The following is a 19,479-nucleotide window of genomic DNA, read 5'->3' as shown; positions in this document are numbered from 1 at the left end:
CAAAAATTATTTTGGGCATAAAGTACCTCTGGATCTCACCTGAGTATTCGCCTACAAATATGACTTAGTTTTCTTACATACAGCTTTTGAAACAAGCCAGCATACTACACATCTCCAGCTACAAGTCATAATTCAGTCCCATTTAAATTAACTATATCTTAAGGTTCTCATCAGCTAATCAGGTTTCATTTTTTAAATTGCATTCCAAAATTCAAATCTCCCTATAGATCTTTTATACTCTATTCTTAAAATAATTAAAGTCTTCCTCATATTTTAAATCTCTTTAGAACCAATAAAATTCCTATTCTGAAGTTACTGTCATTTTTTATTAATAAGAAATTAACATTTTAGTAACTTCAGAAATACCATTAAAGTTCCCAAGCTTCTTTAAGCTTTTTCAGATATATCTTAGTTTTTTTAATTACTCTTGTAACACTGAACCAAATTAACATCAGACTCACTCAAACACTGATCACTATGGGTCCCTGTCTCTACTCACATTAACTTTATAGGCTTTCAAAATTAAATTTTAAAAGCATGCACGAAGGTAAGCTCCTGCTGTGAAGCCAGAATTATCTAAGTTTCTTTTTAAAAAGAAGAAAGTAATTTAAAGATTCCCAAAGTTATTGTGAAGGAAACTCAAATGGCTTCTACATGAGGGTAACCTCTCAATTTGGCTCAGCTGCAGCCAGGACACTGCATCCAAATAATGTTCACAGTTACCTGGACTCCTCTGGTCCACACAAGGAATACTAAGCAGAATGATTTCATTGCTAACTGAATTAACTGAGAGCAGAATGAAGCTAGCTCCTCTGACTTCAGGAACTATTAAAATTGTTTAAGAGTAATGAAAGCTGTAAAAAGAAAATACACTGCACAGTCTAAAGATACCTGCAGATATCAGGAAAACAGGCAGTGAAGAATCTGAGTGAATCTCAAAAGGATTTTAACAGCACAGAAAGCTGAAGCAAGAGCTCTTCATCAGACTTGGAAGAATCCAAACAGGAGGAAATGTTTCAAGTTTCCCAAATATGGAAAATAGCAGGGGCGGGAGAAGGCCAACTGCTGTTGCAAACTGTCAAACGTGAACAATCGGTTTTAAACCACCAGAGCTGAAACTGAATGATACAAATTTGGGCTTTTGAATACATTAGAAGATCAGCAGAGAAATAAAAACAATCATTCTGCACTGGCTGGCTTGCCCTTTCAGAGATGCACTCTAAACAATCCAAACAAATCTCATGCTGCTATTTATACTCATGCTGCTATTTATAAAGCTCTCAAGTATCAGCTGCACTATATTCACATAAGATAAAACAGAACCAAAACTAAAAATCCTCTTCTATTCTCTGTAGTGGCATTCAGCTGGAAAACTGAAGAAAGCTGAGAAGCAATCTTTGATGGAAGAAGGAGATATTCAAGCAGTAATTTTGTTTTATTTGAAATTCTAGAGTTGGTCCAAGATTGTTCAACTGTCAGCTATTCAATCAGAAGTCATAATGGATGGAAGATGTAGGGAAGAGTGAATATGCAGGTTTTTGGCAAGTAGGTATTAAAATGACAGTATGTCACCAATGAAACAGCATTCCTCATTTTAATTCCAAGTTGTGAAAATAAATGTGAAGTTCTTCGTTGTTATTTTTTTGTATTTTAAATCATACATGCTTGTCTGAATTTTTTTTTCATTCAGAGCAGAACATCCAAAAACTCAGAAATTAATCATTCAAAATAAAAAATAAAATTTTAAAAATAAGGAGGATTTTTTAAAGGTATAGTTACGATCCCTTCTTCAAGTAGAAACACTACCCCTTGATAAGGGAATCCACTTAATACTTCATTACTTCAGCAGCAATAATGATACATCTACCTAATAAAATTTTCAAGTCATTTAGACTAAAAAAATGGCAGAACCATGCTTCATTTGGACATGCATTTTCTTGTTTAAATGCAAAATATCAGATGCTATAAAACTCTGGGAAAACTGCCAGACACAGAATCTTGTTTTTTTTCTAATTTGTTGAATAGAAAATACATTTTCATACAAAATTGCCTTTACATAATGTTGAATTGCTATATAGCAAATCCCTTTTGCCTTACTTAATATAAACTTCTATACACCTGACAAAAATGACAATCAAATTAAAAACAATTTCTTATGTTTCCCAAACAAATTGAATCAGTGTGATGTGCAAACACTACACGAAGAGAAAAACTGAATTGAAAGTTCAGGCTGGCATAATATCTGCTAGTTTAAAAACAAAAGCATCATTCATATGGTATTCTGTCAATTTTATCTCCAGATTTTCAATGTATTTATGTTCTGCTACAACTCACTCTCAATATTTTATAAGTTACAAAATTGATTCCTATATAGGAGAGAGGAAAAAAAGTTCTGTGAATGGTTATGAGACGGAATGGTTATGTCACTAAAGAATTATTATTCCAAACACATTGATGGAGATGAAGTGCTCCTATTACACTGAATTTGGGCACGAGAACCTGGATTAATACCTGAAATTTACCAACTAAGCCAAAAAGTTTACCAGAACAGCTCAACATGGTCCTGGTTCATTATATTCTATGATTATTAAGGATGAACAAGAAATCTCAATAAGAGGAATACAGGCTCTTGGCCAGTTTAGCCTGGAAGAAAGGCTTTCCTATGCCTTATTTCTCTTTAACCCAGATATGCAGTGGCTTGGTACATACAGCTCTTTTTCTCTTCTAAGACTAGAATATGGCAATGGTTGCTATTATCGACACATCAAGAACTTACTTTACATCATATTTTCCTGAGGCTTAGGTGAAAGCAAGTAACTGCCTTTTGTGCTCTTCAGGGCTTTTTAAATTTGTATCCACAACCTATCAAATGGAATAATGATCTAATTATGATCCTGAAAGCAAGTTGCTTATTGTTGTCAAGATCATCAATGCTGTCACAAGATACACTGAAATAAAATGTTCCAGGGGCTTTGATAACAAGAGACCCTTATGGAGAGAGAAAGGAAATCAGAAGTAACCAGAGAAACTCTCTTAAAGTAGAGCAATAAGAAGAGTCCAATGGTACACTTCACAAATCCTGAAGGACAGTAAAATTCTAAGAACCAGTCTTCTGTACAGTGGTGAGTGAAGAACTGTTCTAAATAAATCTCAACTAAGACAAGAATCTAAGCACCAGGCAGCTCACTCCAGCATCTGCATCAATTATGGCACCAATAAACCCTGGAACTGCTGGAACTGCATGCGGCTGACTCTGGTCACTCCCAGCTTGGGAAGGAGCAGCTTTGGCTGATACACTGGAAACTCCTTTGAGGAGATAGTCATTCTCCTCAAGAGCCATTGCATCAAGTTCTGATGAAATGTGCTTCAAAATGGGACATCCAGGGAGTAACTTTACTCCTTGACAAAGTAAGAAATCACTTTCCTCTTGTCCCCAAAGGATGAAATGGGCAACCTTGAACATTAATGGAGACTGACCCAGTCTGATCACACAGGACAAAAGTTTTCTGTACCTCCTCTACCTGCCTTATGGCAGAATTCCTCCTGCTTCCATACAGAGGATGAACAAGGGTTAATAATCAGGGACCAACGTTAATAATCCCCATTTGCAAGGGAGAAGAATCTAAGGAAGACCAAGATCGTCTGTTTTGCATTTGTGTTACAATATTCTCAAGACTACTACTATCATTATTAAAACTTTGTTTTTATCTTTGCATGCTAGGAAAATGGTATAGGTTGAATCTGAAAAAAAATAAATCAGAAAATTTAAGTCTTTAAAAATCGAGCACGCTTCCTTTTCTTAATAACTTGATATTGCGTAAGTCTAAGTTCTACATATTGGTTATCTAATTTTAACAGTATTCTGTTCCAGCTCACAGCCATTGTTTGTCACACTAACACTGGTCATACAAACAACCACGGTAATTTTTCTCTCTCTGAAAAGAATAAATACTTTTTCACAGTTTCAAAAGAATAAATATATTTCATCATCAAATTGCCAGCACTTTATCTGTATCTAGGAAATGCATACTCAGCATTGACTTCTCACATTAGTAGCTATATAGGGTCATTCACTTGAAAATCTTTTTATCTCTAGTAATGTGCTGAATCCCTTCAGCTCTTTTGAGTGAAAAATAAATATAACAGTATATTTAATAAGACAAACATTCATTAAGATACTCACGGGAGCACGTGGCAGTTTGCCACTCCAGACACTGTCCGTATGGGAAGGAGATGATGTAGGCATTGGAGTCCACACATCGTTTGGTGCTGCTGCACCACATACATTCCATGCCATTGCTCGTGCAGTTGGAACAGGTTGTCCTCAGGGAGCATGGCTTTTTGCAGGGCCTGGCATTCTGGTTGGGACTGACTGGAAAAGGACCACAAATAGTGATAATTTCGAACACAAGTTCAAATCCCCTTTTTTTTCACCATTTGTTACATTAGAAAAATCGCTGTGGAAGAGGTTGCTTCCTTAATTTGCTACAAATTAGCTACATCCAAATTTGTGTTTCTGTATATAATCATATTTTAAAAAACTTAATATGCAAAACTCAGCATGGCTCATACAATAGCTCACAGAGTCCATTTTAATGTATGTTAACTTGAACAGTCAAGTGACTCTTTCTTACAGTAAACTTTATACACAAACAAAACTAAAAGACAGAAACTAGAATTTTGGATTTTTCAGTCTTTTACACTTGCAAAATATTCACTAATGTCCAGCAAGATTCAGAAGGAAAGCATCAGCACTGCTGAATAACTCCACGTGGTTACAGTTACTGTTATCATTGACTATTACTGATTTAGAGGCAAACTATAGGATTTCTGGTATAATGCAAAATAAGACATTGAACTAAATCTCAAATAAATATTTTCTGCTTTAGGAATATTATTTGTTTCTAGATCACAGCTATTTCAAAAAACTAAAAAAAAATATTTTTGTAATTATTTAATCCAAATTGTCCCAAAATCCCTCTTAGGCACATGAAACCCCAAACAGTTTGTTATTCACAACAGCATCAGTTGCTGGGAGCAAGAGGCTCCTTACCAACGGGTTTTTCACACACAAGGCCATCTGCCATGGCAGTGCAGGGGTTTGCCTTCAGACCTGCCACCTCTGCTCTCTCCAGGTAGGCGCAGAAGCCGGAGTCATTGGGCTCTCCAGGGAGCCACTGCAGAGTGGTGTTTGTGAAAGGGGACATGTCATCCCAGCCCCAGTAGGAGATGTTGATCTTGCGCAAACCCACCCAGGGTGAAATTTTCTATGGATGAGAATGAAACAAATGGGAGAGGATTATTTAAAATGTCTTCTGTTTAGTTAAAACATTTCAAAGAACAGCTCAACAGCAACAACTTCACATTTTCAGAATTCACCATGTTCTTACCTCACTTTATCATCTCATCAATCATTGTCCACATGGTTTTTATCTTAATTGTTCTATCTTGCTGAACATCCCCAAAAGCCCAACAAAAACTTCACCTCCTATATGCTTCTTTTCTAATAAAAATCTGTGTTCTGTTCAAAGACAATTCTGATTTCTATTATTGGATACAGGTCATCATGAAATTTTTTGGCTTTTTCCCAGTAGCTACGGTAAAATTACTAATTGCTAGGCCAATGTGGATAATGAAATACACGTAAGTTAACAGCAATTCAGAGAAATCAAAGTTCAGGAAAAAAATAGGATAAATATTCTGTCCTCTAAAGTCTGTATTGCTGATACTGATCAACCTTAGGCAATGCAGAGACACAGATAAAAGTGGCACATTTACATTTCCAATGTCATTAAATACACATTGAATATGCTTCTATTACTGATTTATAAGTTATAAAACATAGTCTAGAAAAAACTAAAAGCATTAGATTTTAAAACATATTTAGGATGTATCAGTAAAACTACATCACTAATTCTACTGATTTTTATCATTTCATCTTTATACACTTACCAAGCAAAAAGCAGGTTTTAAGGAAAAAAGGCCTTTGCTTGTTCCAGGATAAATCTACATGCATTACTTGCCACCACAATTTTGAGACACCCCAACCAAACACATTTCCTCATGTAATCTCTGTGCAGGCAGTTTTCATTAAGCCCAGTTTAAACAGACAGAACAGAGATACAGAGAGACAACAGGGATGTGGCAGGTACATGATGGCAGGTGGATGCCAGAATACCAAATCCAGCTGTGTGCCCCAGCAGAGGATACACATTGTCAGCTCCAAAGCAGAGATATTGATCTGATTGTGAATTAGGTTCACAACTGATTTCATTTACAAGGTAAGTAAAGGTAATTTACAAGGTAAGTAAAACACTATAATACACCTAAAGGAAACCTGCCATGGTTAAAGATCTATGTATTCCACAGGTGAACCAACAGCTACTGCCAATCTCTCTCAGTGATCTTTCACCTTTGATATCACATTTTCTTTGGCCATTCAGGTTTAACCCATGGCTGAAAAGAAAATCTTTCAGCACTCTTAATTCTACACACAATCAGAGCATTCCTTCTTTTTTCCTCTGCCTTGTTAGAGCAAATTGAAATATGAAGGATTATTATTTTGTTTCAAAAATACCGGTGGTAAATACTTTTTTAAAAAATCAGTAGGTGGATAATCAGTATTCCTGACTTCCCTAAAATGTACTCCCTATGCTCTCTTTTTCTTCTGTACTCTCAGTTGAGATCATGATCAAACAAAAATCGCTTGAACCACTAACACTTAGGGTTTTGCAAGAACAAACTTAAATAAACCAGAAAATGTCTAAGAAATGTTCCATTCCATGAGCAGTGATGTGATCTGGGAGACTCTTGAACAGCAACAAGAACATTCAGCAAATATACCAATGCCCACTCTGTGTCTTACTTCTGTATTTACTTCATAACTGCATTGTTACACCAGGTGACCAACTTTGCAGGTGTCTGTGAGGACTCACATGTTCTGGATACCAGAAAGAACATGATGCAAGCAGTAAAAGTGGAACTTGGGCATGTGGAAAATGGTAGATAATACATCTGTTGTCTTATTGGCTGTTTAGTTGCCTAGATTCCAATTTTTGTACATGGTCCACATGCATCAGAAAAGCTTGGATACCTACACATATGTCTAGACAGCTCTCTGTAGATGCTGAGTGTGCACACCAAGCACATATAAAAAAAATATCAGGGGCTTAGGCAGGATAAATTGCTGACAAACACACACATAAAGCAACCCTACGTGCCTACTTTGGGATTGAGGGGTTCCAGCCAAGAGAATCTTCAACATATGACTGTTTCTATTGCACTGCCAAATAATTTGGCCTTGACATCAGTATACAAAAAAAAGGCATCCTACTCCAGCTATGGTGAAAAAGTATGTTAGCCAATAATGAAAACTGACAGTGCAGCAGTGATATTTGGAAATAAATTGTCCATTTGAGTAGAAGACTGTCTTGGAACCCCTTTAATGATGACAAAGTCCCAGAGAGAATCATGAAAGCCAAAGCAGCCATACGAGATAAAAGCAGTATCCCTGAAATGAAAGACTTCCAGCAAAAGCAACCCATATCACAGTCAGAATCATTCTTAATAGCTGTGCTATCTGGAGAGCTTAGAGGCATCATGTCAGGCATCTGAATTCCATATGTACCATCTTTGGCTCTTTGCTAGGATAAGACATCAAAATACAGACCCAAATGCTGATGAACACGTTATCAAATACACACTATTGAAGCTGTGACCTTGCAGGCCCACTCAGGCCTCTCCGGCCATGCTATATAAATCTAGTATAAATTATTTCTCAAAATGATGGAAGGTTCAGTCAGAATAGCTGGGAATCTCAAAGTACTTGAAGCAACTGAGGGACTTCAAATGTGTCAACTGAAAATGCCAATCCAGTTTCTTCCTCAGGCTTAAGAAATAATGAGAGTTGAACATCCTTCACTTGAACTCTATGATTGTTTCATATAATGCAAAATGGATGTAGAAAACTGATTCCTTTACTTTGAATATCTTGCCAAAGATGCTTCTGAAGAGGATCAGACAGGAAGGAAACGAGACTGCCAATTCTCTGGAACCAGAACTTGCTGATGAGATTCCAGCTCCTAGGCCTCTTGAAAAATATTTGTTATCAAACCAGACGACTGAAAAATACAGTGCAAATCAACTCCTTTACTGGAAGTTCAGGTGATCTTTACTCAGCATGTAAGTGGGAAGGACATTACTCCTCAGAGAGTTCTGAAGACTTGCTCTTTCTTTCTATCCATCTATGCATATCTATAAAAACTCCCTTGATACATTACATACAATTCATTTTAAAACAGCATCAACAACACCACAACAAGCCCACACAAGAGCATTCTTGGCAAATTATCTGTTTAAAAAGCAAAACAAAAAAATCAAAGCAATGCAATACACAGAAGGCGATCAACTCCATCTCGAGAAAATTTGTAATGTGCCTTGCTAATGTTGCAATGGAGAACATAATCGAATATATCTTGAGAAATATTGTATAGCCTTATCCCACTACACTATTTAAAATTTGGAATCATCTCTAGAGTATGTTTGTCCTCCCATCCATATCTTTCTAGGCTATTTTTTAGCACCCACCACCCATCTTAGAAACTTTATATTTGTGCTTGAAAAACAGCTAGTCACAGTTTATCTGTTTTCATAGAACCATCTTTTATAACATTGAAAACAAGTTGCCAAAAAGCCTTTTTAAATGAGAGATCAATCTTGAAGTTAGAAAATATTTCAGAATTATTAAATTCTGAGAAAAATTACTGGGCAAGGCTTTATTTTCATCCGGCAGAGAACAAAATTGCAGTCATACAATGCATACTGATAGAACATCATTCTGTAATCTCATCTACACCTATTAAGATGAACATAAGACCAACTTTTAGCCATAACAGGAATCTAGTAAACACTGATCAGTAATAGCTTCAAAAATATTCTCTTCTCTTATTCTAAATCACACAATTTTAATTTGTTATAAAATAGTAATTATGGAACTGTAGTAACTTATAGTTACTACAGTAACTATGGAACTATTATGGAATAAGTAATTACTATAAAATAGTAATTATGGAACATTTCATAGAAATGAAAGTTGTGTAACCTTAACTGGAAAGCTGATAGTTGATGTTAAATCCACTGCTTACTCAGAGAATTTAAGTCAGATTAAGTTGCTTTGGGATCTAAAGTGAAAGGGATCATTTCTACTCATGACACATTTTTTCAGATACTATTGCTGCCTCAGCACTAAACTAATGAGGTCTAAATAATTTGCAAATGAGTGAATTGAGCAAGACTACCTTTACTGAATAGCCAATTACCACGGAGGCTCAAAAATATCCCGTTTCTAATTTATGCAAATTATGCGGAAGTATATATCTCCTTCAAAAATTTATCTCCTCCTTTATTTAAATTCCTTTTACTTTGGATCTGAAATCATCCTGAAAGTCTCTAATACACTCATGTCTCATTTTCTATTGTGTGCATCACAACAGTTTATAAACAAAATTCAACAAACTTGTCAAGAATTGTTTCAACTCCTTGATTTGTTGCTGTAGGATGAAACATACAATTAAACTTTGAAAATGCTGTGGCCTCTCAGTGCCCATATTTCCACAACATTCACAGTCTGGAGAAAGCCTTGCATTTATTTTGCCTCTTTTCTGCACCATTTTGAACAAAAAACCTGCTTCCTGAAAATAGCAGCTCTGTGAAGAGAAACAATGCATTCTGTGCAGACACCCTGCTTGGTTTTCCATTCCTTAAATATACATCAATTCCGACTATGCCAGATACCAGTCCATATTTTGTAAATATTTACCCAGTGAATGACACATTTTAAGCACTGCAAGCAAAATCCATGAGTTTTAAGTGTCTCTGGAGTCATGCATTAGGTCATGAGAACACCTAATTCTTCTACTCTTTTTAAACCCATTGGTCTATAAAAATGTACAATGTGCCAAACTGAAAAAACTAGAACTTCTCCAATTTCCATCTACAGAGATTATAGCTAGTATTCCAGGGGCGCTTTGGTTTCTTCTTGGAATTTCTTCTTTAGAAGGGACAATTTTGGGGGAGAAATTTGCATTCTCAGGCATCCAAAGCAAGTTGAGCTCCCCTCATCCTGAACATAGGAAGACAGTTAAACCAGAAGTGAGCTAATGGACAGTCAATGCAACAACTGTAAATGGAGACAAAGTGATAAAATAATTTATTAGACTTCCAAAACCACAATAGGAAAGTGGGACTGGTGGAAACTCTAGTAAAGGGAGTAATTCAGAAACAAAGAGTAGATGTCAACTTCACCACAATAACACACATTTTAAAACCACAGAAACATAGAGCCCTCAGAGAATACTTTGAGCTAACAAGGAATAACATTGCTATGCAAAGCTCACTAATTAACTGCAACCTACACTCAAGTGTAATTTATAAAAAGATGCTTAGCCTTGTGAGCAGAGAGTCGAAGGAAAAGTTGCAAACAGTTTATATAATGAAAGGCATTGTGTGAAACTGTTCTCTTCTTTGTTTGTGCTTACTACACCAAAATTAAATCTTCTCAGAATTTATTGCATGCTAACAAGAAAATTATTATTTTTAGTTAAATCCCACAGTTGCAAAAAAACTCCCAAGAGAGCCAATTGCACTTTTAAATGAATATACAACATTTGAATATTATCAGGAACAGTTAATTAACCTCATATTGCTGTTTAATCTACTTTCCAGAGAAACTCAAATCTTCCCTTTCATAATATTTTGCTTACTAGGTCAATAAAAGCATGTAAGAAAAAATATTAAGTGTCATTTTTCTTTAGTGTGGGAATCTGGAGCCTATCCATAGTGTTTACTTTGGCATTCTCTGACAGAATTTAATTTATTTTTAATGAACAATACAAACTAGACTTTAAACTACTGGGGATAATTTTAAAATATGTCTGCAAATTCAACAGTGTTTTGAGTTCATACCACACAAATCTTTGTTTTGTCCCTTTCTTTAGTACCAAATGAATCTTCTCCTTATCCTTTAAAAGGAGGTAACCTATTGATTTCCAGTGTAGTACTGGGATTAGGAGAAATTATTTATACACAATCAGGTCTGGATAGAATATGGAGACAATGGCAGTCCCCTCCCTCTGAATCTTTCCAAATCATCAATGTGTTATTCTAAATATTATAAAGAAATTGTCCTAAATTTGTCCCAGAAAAAGGCCTTTGTGTACTAGAAAACAATCTACAAAGTCATATGATGTTTCTTTGAACAATAAAGAATGCTCTTCCAGGCTATAATATTTATTGACACTATTTTAACAGTTTGTAAAATACACAACAGCTACCAAAGCTGCTTTTCTTTTCTCAGCATAAGAATACCAAGTAACAAGCAGATAAAGTCAGAATCATGTTCTTATTTCCAAATGTTGCTCTGACACATTCATTAATCCTGAAAAGTTTTTGTTTTCAGGTGAAACGGAAATCTTTTTTTTTTCCAGGCTAAAGATTTTGAAGCCTTCAACACTAACCACACAAGCCAAACTCTACTGCCGATAATAGAGATTAAAGCTATGGTGTTCACCTTACAGCTGCTCTGACTCCATTTGTGAGCTCCCCACCATCACCTGCTACAGATACAAGCCATCTAAAATGAAATCTCATTCTTTAAATCATTATGATTGCAGTTTGAGAGGGAAAGGCAAGCAAAAGAAGATCAAGAAGTTTCAGAGAGCCTCTGTCACACCTGATAACACATTTAGGATATCTCACACTGAATAAATGTAGCTGGACAGAGAGATATGAATGAAAAAAAGTCTTCTTTTTTTTTTCTAAATGCCACTGAAAACACAAGGATAACTCATGGCAGAATTTCAGTAGAAGTTCTGATAGCTAAATGATTGTTTAAGCCAAGACAAAATTTTTTTAAAGTGTATACATTTGTCTGCAATTGCTTTAACTGTATTTGAGGTATCTCAAATTTACATCACCACATTGGCTCAGGATGTACTTCATTTAAATAAAGATATGCTCAGCAGGATGTCACCTTGCAGAAGTTCTAAGCTCTGAAATGCAAGAAAAATGTTGCTTCCAAACACTAAAAAAAGCTATTTCTCATGTACACCTCAAGCCAATCAGGCAAAATCAGTCATATCAATAGTCTATCACACATTATTAGATTTGAAGGCATCCTGCACAGTGTTTTAACAGGAATCAGGGGAAAGGAAAGCAAAAAGGAAAAAAGGTGGCAAAATAAATAACCATAGCAATCATGCTGACAACATGATTTTGTTGTTGCTTTTGTTTCAATTACATTTTCAACATTAACACAATATCAGAGTGGGCAGACAGAATGAGTTTCAAGGCTGCAGTAATTACAACATCAGGGAAGAACTTCTGACACAGAATGATTTCTCTCTCTCCTTTATTACCAAAATAGAGAAAAAAGTGTTTTTCTAGTAAAAAATATTTTCTCTGCCCAGATCTTATATTTATTTGGGAAATACACAAAAACTTTAAGTACATAACCTATGCTTGCTCTGCATTTTGAAATGGAATGCTAAAAAGGATAATAGAATACTTTTGTCCACAATATATGTTGCTAAACTCTTGCTCTCAGATCCATTATAACATAAAGGCAATCCTTAACTGCTATTTTCTTTGAATGATCTCAATTTATCTGCAGCAGAACAACTTCTTAAATCACATGCTAGTTTGATATAAGCTTTAATTATTATCCACAATTATCTTTCATTTTCCTTTAACTGTAAAATCCTGAACTACTTAAAAATTTGAGGATTTTGAACAGACATGTTCTACAAAACTAAATATACACTTCCAAAAATGTCCCTTGCTAAGAAGAACTGATTTGTTTGTAATGGAATCATATTCTGCTAAGATATCCCATCTGAGTGTACACTGTGGGGTTTCACATTTTTGAGCATTCTTATATTTCATATACTTTAAACAGTGATGTTTAAACACAGCAATAAGCACTTGAATATTTAACTGCTAAAAAATTGAACCTGACCACCCAGGGACAGGTAATTTATCTTCCCTTCTCTTGTCCCACAGCTAACAAAAGTAATATGGATTGCTTTTCTAAGGAATATTCTCGTGGTAGCTTGCTGCATTTGCCAGAGGCATGGAAGAGTTTTCAGCTCTCTCTCTCCCTCACCATTATTAGAGAAAGCTAATTAGCTCCAGCTAATTCCAGTGCTGCTGTGCAGGGAATTGCTACATGTTTTACATACTAGTGCAGCTTCTCTGTGACCCTTTGATCCCACAAACCAGTTACAGAGGAAACTGGTGTTTCTGGAGAAGTTACACCTGTACTGCACAGGGTTACCATCCCCATTGCTGGACTGTGCCTGTGTTGAATTTCAGGATTAACTCTATCACAGCAGAACCCAGGACACAAAATAATTTTTCCAGACATTCGCTTGAGCAAATACTCTCTTCCAATAGTAACTTTTAACGTTTAACTCTGGGGAGGGGAAACCTTGGGAACTGCTGTGTGATTTTTTTTAAATATGAGATTTCCTTAATATCCCGCACATGACTTACACCAGTCTTCAGCACCACATTACATTTCTTTAAAGGCATAAACTTTCCTCTCTTTGGACAAAACCCTAAACCAGATTTCTCAAAGCAAGTTTATTTCCCATAAGCATAAATTACAGTTACTCAAGTTACCTGAAGTGTATACTTCTGAATTTCATCCAGAACAAATTCCACTTCTTTTGAGGTTGTTAATGAGGCAAGATTTCCACTCAAATTGTAGCAATATAGTTTGGCATTGTCATAGCTTTCCCGACTGGAATTTATGTGGAGGCAGGCATCTCCAATGTGATTCCATCTTTCTCCACACAGATGAGCTGGTGCAAAAAGCACATGATTAAAGCTGATTTGAAAAAAACTTTTAAAAAGCCCAAGGGAGTCTGAATTTTAACTTCCTGAGATCGTAAATCAAAATACATCCCACACTCAATTTCCCTTTTCACATCACATAAGTTCTGAAATACCAAGTATCATCACACAGAATAGTGTATTTTTATGAAAAGAAACTTCTAAGAACTTTAAAAATAATTATAAGATACATGCTAAGTTTCAGCACAATATTTTACGTTGCTATTTCTTCCCTGCATTCAAAATTGAGCACAACTAAATATTAAGATTGGATTAGGTACATAAATAATAGTTTTAACAACTACTTTTACTTAAATGTTATGTAAATTCCAAAATCTGAAAACAACTGTCCTAGAATTAAGAAATCACAACTTTACACTATACTTGTTTTATCATACCTTTGCATTTATATTTGCCTAAATACTAATGCAACTCAAATGACAGAAAATTCAGATAACATCACAGAAAATATTTCCTCCTCAACATTTTACAGCATTACTCAGACTCAGGTAACTATTAGAAGATAAGTAAGAGCAACTGTTCTAGTCAATCTTCACAAAGATTACACAAACACAGTTTTGAACTGCACAGAATAAATTGATTCAAGTTATTTAATGAATCATCTCTGTGAAAAAAAATGTGTTCATTAACTTCATCTGGACATAAAGATCAAGTAGAAAAGGTTCTGACATCTAACTGCATATATGTAGCTATGAATATAAATTACAGAATAAATACTATTTCAGAATGTTAACACTCACCTTCTGAGAATCTTTCATATTAGCATTTTAATATTCACTGCTTTCATAGCAGTACCAACATTAGACAATCAAGAAACTAGATCTTGGGCCCTATCTGCACAAGAAAATTGAAGTATAATTGAATGATAACTTATAAGGTAAAACTGCAGCTAGCAAAAGTAACAGTGTCAGTGCATAGGCAACAGTAAAACCCCCAGTATGGCCATTCAGCTCTGTGCTCAGTGGTCCCCACAGGCCAGAGCTCGTCACTGGCTTGTGCAGAGGTACACATCATTATGCCTTCACTAACCTTACCATCTCCCCTACCACGATTAAAGGTAGCACTGCTACCCCAATCAGTGGTGTAATCACATCTGGGTTCACCTGGACAGGCACAGACAGGCAAGATGAGGGCGCACAAATAAAACAAATCCATGTCTGCTCGCTGAACAAACACTCTCTGGAAACACGGAGGAGATTTACTCCGTTTCAAAAGCAGCTGTGAGCAGCAGTGTCCCCTTACCAGGTAGGGCCTGGCACTCCTGCTGCCGCTGGTCCCACTGGCAGTTCAGGTGCAGGGAGCAGCTCTTGCAGCTCGTCAGTTTATTGCAGATCTGCTCATTCCTCACGTGACACTTTGTGTAGTTTTTAACCGACTGCAAAAATTGAACAGACAAAGCAGCATCTCAAGCATACGTCTAATATTAAAAAAAAACAGAAATCAAAACTGAAATACAGAGCAGGTGGATCCCTGCCAGAAAGTCGTGGCCACTTAGAAACTAGGCTGAATTTAAGTTCCTTGTCTAGAATCCTTTACCAGATGCAGAACACATCTCCAGAGCACAAATCACTCCACTTGTTCTACACAACTATGAGTGTCAAACTGAAGAGGCCAATTCCCTGTACAGTGAGCAGGAAGAGCTTAAACAACTAAATAAAATACCTATTTCTTAGATAGTTAAGGGTTATACTCTCACTAAATTATTTCATCCTATGCAGGTTAAAGCAAGCAAAATAGTCAAACAGAACCTAAAAAATGGCACAAGGCGCAAAATAATTACATCTGACTGAAGGTGCAAGAATATGCTCTACACGTGACATAAAACCAGGGATAACTTCATTCCTTTGTACCTTAGTATACAAGAAAAGCAGTAAACACTGAAAGAATTACCTGGAGGCTTTTATTGGGTTTTGTCAGTGTTTGTTTTTTTCCTGAAAACTGAGGTCTTCCAAGTTAGACATATTGAATACAAATTTTTCTTCCCTCTGCATAGTACTTTTAATTAAGACATTGTATTGATACCTTATTTAATGAACTGCCCTAAATCCTCAGCCAATTCAGCTCACCTATAAGGCTCTCTCTACCAAATTAATTTCAAGGTAATAATTAAAAGTAAGTCCTAATGCAAGACAGCCTCATACTCACAGAACAGTTGAGACTGGAAGGGACCTCTGGGAGTCCCTCTTGTCAAACCCTAACAAGTCTTGTCTCTCTTGAACAACAAAAGATTAAATTAATACATGGCAGCAAAAATGGATTGCACTTGGATAGCAAATGCATGATTTATTGACAATTTTGGTTGCCTTCCTTTCCAATAGTCTCCTGGAGTATGATTAAACAACTTATAAAGGGACTGCATGACAGTAAGTTACACAGGGCTAAGTACTGGAATATGGACATTGATAGGGCAGGGGGGAGGAAAGGTGCCTTCCTTTATTTCCATTTTTTTTAAAGTCCTGAAATAATGCATTTGTTAAAGAGAATTGTCAATCTCACATAGAACCAGCTTCATTCCTGCTGAAGAACACTGGTGTTGAGGGACTTTATTTTATTTTATTTTCATTTTTTGCCTTTATTGGATCAGATGCCTACCAGTAAGTTTATTATAAGAGGTCCTGACTTTTTTCTGTTCTAGAGGAAAGGCTACTGTGAAGCAAAAAAGACCAGAAAAGCAGGTCTGGATGAAGGCATCTACACCACAGTACGGAACAGAGCCAAAGGCAATGCCAGCAAGTAACAGACTGTCTATCTAGGCAAAAAACGCATACAAACAGTAAAGCAAAAAAAAATCTTTGCTACAAACCCACATTTAGCTTCATTCAGTCATGAAGCATATTCCCAAAACTGCCTGAGAGATGCTTTAAGGTGAATTTTAGAGCACAAGTAACCACCATCTGCTCATTTACAATAGCTCAACTAATACTCACTTTTAACACTTCATTTTGACATACCCTTAAGCATTCAGATTTCTTTTTTAAATTATATACTCTTCAGTAGTATTACATACAGATTACAATTTTCCACCTAAGCCAAGATATTTATTCTATTACTTTCTAATCATGAAGCTTGTTGTGTGCTGGTTATTTAATGTTTAAAATAAAATTCAAAGTACTAGTGGCTGTTCTATAATAATGTTCTTTGTTGTATTCCCTTATTCCCAGCATTTATTTCCCTTAAATCCAATTTAAACACTGCTTGCAAGAAAATCTCATTAGTTCAATGTAGATGTGAATCCAATAGGTAATTCATATTAACACAATATTAAGGTTATAACTTAAACTACCAAACCCAATGAAACTCAGAAAGATGACAGTCCATCTGTTACAGAAGTTCTGTATTGCTGTAGGATATTTATAATGTTTACACACCAAAGCATGAGTAAATCATATTATGTATAAAGCTTCCCTCATGTCTGATTTACTTAGATTTTTTTAAGTACTGATCCTGATGTGGTGGTATATAGACAGACTTATGAACTGCAGTGATTTTCTGAGTATTTGCTGGAGAATTAAAATCCTACAGTAGTTTATCTTAGAATTTCAGAAATTGCTATTAAATTAGGTACGTCTCTCCCCCTCCTGGATTTTTCAGGTTAACAGTATAACCTTGTCTAGTTTGCCTAGACTAAATGTAAATTATTAATTTACGGATTTGCTACTATTTCCCTGAAGCTACTCCCGAAACTTGCTACTTAGTCCTAAATTCTAAGTACTTCTTAGTCATAACTTTTCTTTTTTTCCTCCAAGATAAATTTGATTCTGTTCATATTTCCTTCTACTACTTTACACATTTCCTCTTGACTATTCTTTGAATCCCTCAAATGTAGGCAGATTGCCATGATTACTGTTGTTGGTATTAGTGTATCATCCAAGGACTCCCATCATTAAAGAAGGAGCTTTATGTAAGTGATGCAAACATTACAAAAAGACAAGGATTCCCGTCTTTAAGGCACTGTGTAAAAATATTTAACAATGTAGGAGTACAGGTCTCATTGAAGCATCCTCTAGTATCCCATATCCTTACCAAAACGCTCTTTACCATCCCCTTCACAGGTTTGACAATATTTGCTTTATGTTGCCACACTCAGGTAAAGAACACTTTTAAATCACACACCAATCTGGGCTGTATTTAGGTACCTGTCATCAACTGAGGCTTTATCGTACTGCACGTGTGGAGACCAACACACGAAATTCAGAGACTGCTCCTGGCAGTAAGAGCATGGCTGGTCTCAGTCAGAGAGAAAACATGTCCCTGTTGTAGGAACATGCTCCCCTTGGAGCTTCTGAAAGCAATGACATTTTCAAAAACGCAATACTGGGTGGAGGCAGAAATATAACAATTCAGCCATGCCTCAACATACTAAGGCTCTCTTTAAGGCCACTTTATCAATTCTTTTTTTCTCTTCAGCAATGGAACAAAATTGACAAAGTAAATTTTTTTACTCTAAAATTCAATCTGTCTCTGGTCTTCCTCGGTGAAGAAAACTGCATTTTGTTGCAGTCAGCCCTCTCCAGCAATTTACCACTTTATTTGGTAAAGTATAAAAAGATTTTACTTTCATGGAGGAGCTTACTCTTCCATGGTATTACTTTATGAAAAATGACATCTCATAAAGTTGCAGCAATCTAAAATGAAATTAATCTCTCCAACAAAGCCTTTTCTTTTTTTCTTTTTTTGGTAAAGACTTGTTTCCATTACAAAATATAAATATAGTTAATTTTCTGCCAATATGATCAGAAGCAATGGAATATTATTTTCACAGGATGCAAGATAAGGCATTTTGTGTGCAGACATACAGAGTGATTACAGTTTCATAAACATATTACACAGATCCAGATCAACCAGGCATTGCAAGCCTCTGCTTCCAATGACATCACATATGAGTACGATCTATATGATCTATACCTTGATGATGCATGAGTCTGCACAGTAGTGGAATGTAGTGTTCTGTTAATGTGCTGGCTCACATCAGAGGGTGAGCATAGGCAGGGGTATGTGCATCATCAGTGCATTAGCACTGCTCATGAAATCCATCTGTCCAACTAGAGTTATTTCAGGGAAATGTTCATATTTTACAGGCCTTCCAATCAGCAGAGTAATCACTGCTTTGCAGATATCTGTGACCATGAGGCCAATGCCAAACTGGTTGAGAGCATATCTTTAGTAAACTGGCAAGCTTCCATCAGGCAACAACAGCAGATTCTAAAACATTACTGTCTGTCTCATCCGGTGTTCTATGATCTAAGTCATAAATCAAGGCCTTTGTACAGCTGCAAAGGCTCCTTGCGATGCTCCCAAGTCTACAGCTTGTTATCCCATATTACCATCACAGTGCTGTCACAACATTATCATTTGTGGACCTAGTCCAGAAGTAGCAGTCTATGAAAATGGATAATCAGCCTGATCCATTCTGTTTTTCCACGTGGTGCCATTCTGTTGATGCTGTTTTGGTGGGTTTATATCAAAGCTGCAAAATTCTGCCTCTATCATCTCACGGCCAGTAGACTAATTTTGCAACAGCCACCTTCCATTTATGATAGCACCTCTTTCCAGAAATCATTTTGATGA

General features: G+C 36.0%; 1 protein-coding gene across 5 annotated transcripts in view; it reads right to left on the bottom strand.

Moving 5' to 3' along the window:
* ATRNL1 (attractin like 1) overlaps nucleotides 1–19,479 on the bottom strand; it is a 441,394-nt gene that overhangs the window by 327,988 nt on the left and 93,927 nt on the right. For all 5 annotated transcript variants that reach the window (XR_006014565.1, XM_042019406.1, XM_042019407.1 and 2 more), the window contains exons 14-17: nucleotides 15,154–15,286; nucleotides 13,678–13,859; nucleotides 5,054–5,267; nucleotides 4,184–4,372 (exon numbers count right to left, since the gene is read on the bottom strand). Coding sequence is in view for 4 of the 5 variants with exons in the window: in XM_042019406.1 (XP_041875340.1) it covers nucleotides 4,184–4,372; nucleotides 5,054–5,267; nucleotides 13,678–13,859; nucleotides 15,154–15,286 (718 nt within the window). In the remaining variant the exon portion in view is untranslated. The remainder of the gene's footprint in view (nucleotides 1–4,183; nucleotides 4,373–5,053; nucleotides 5,268–13,677; nucleotides 13,860–15,153; nucleotides 15,287–19,479) is intronic.

Source organism: Corvus kubaryi, unplaced genomic scaffold (assembly GCF_017639235.1).
Source record: "Corvus kubaryi isolate FWS band 111438036 unplaced genomic scaffold, C.kubaryi_AGA036_p1.0 138, whole genome shotgun sequence".
Classification (NCBI taxonomy): domain Eukaryota; kingdom Metazoa; phylum Chordata; class Aves; order Passeriformes; family Corvidae; genus Corvus; species Corvus kubaryi.
The sequence above is the reverse complement of the archived record's forward strand: the minus strand, read 5'-3'. Positions and strand labels throughout refer to the sequence as shown.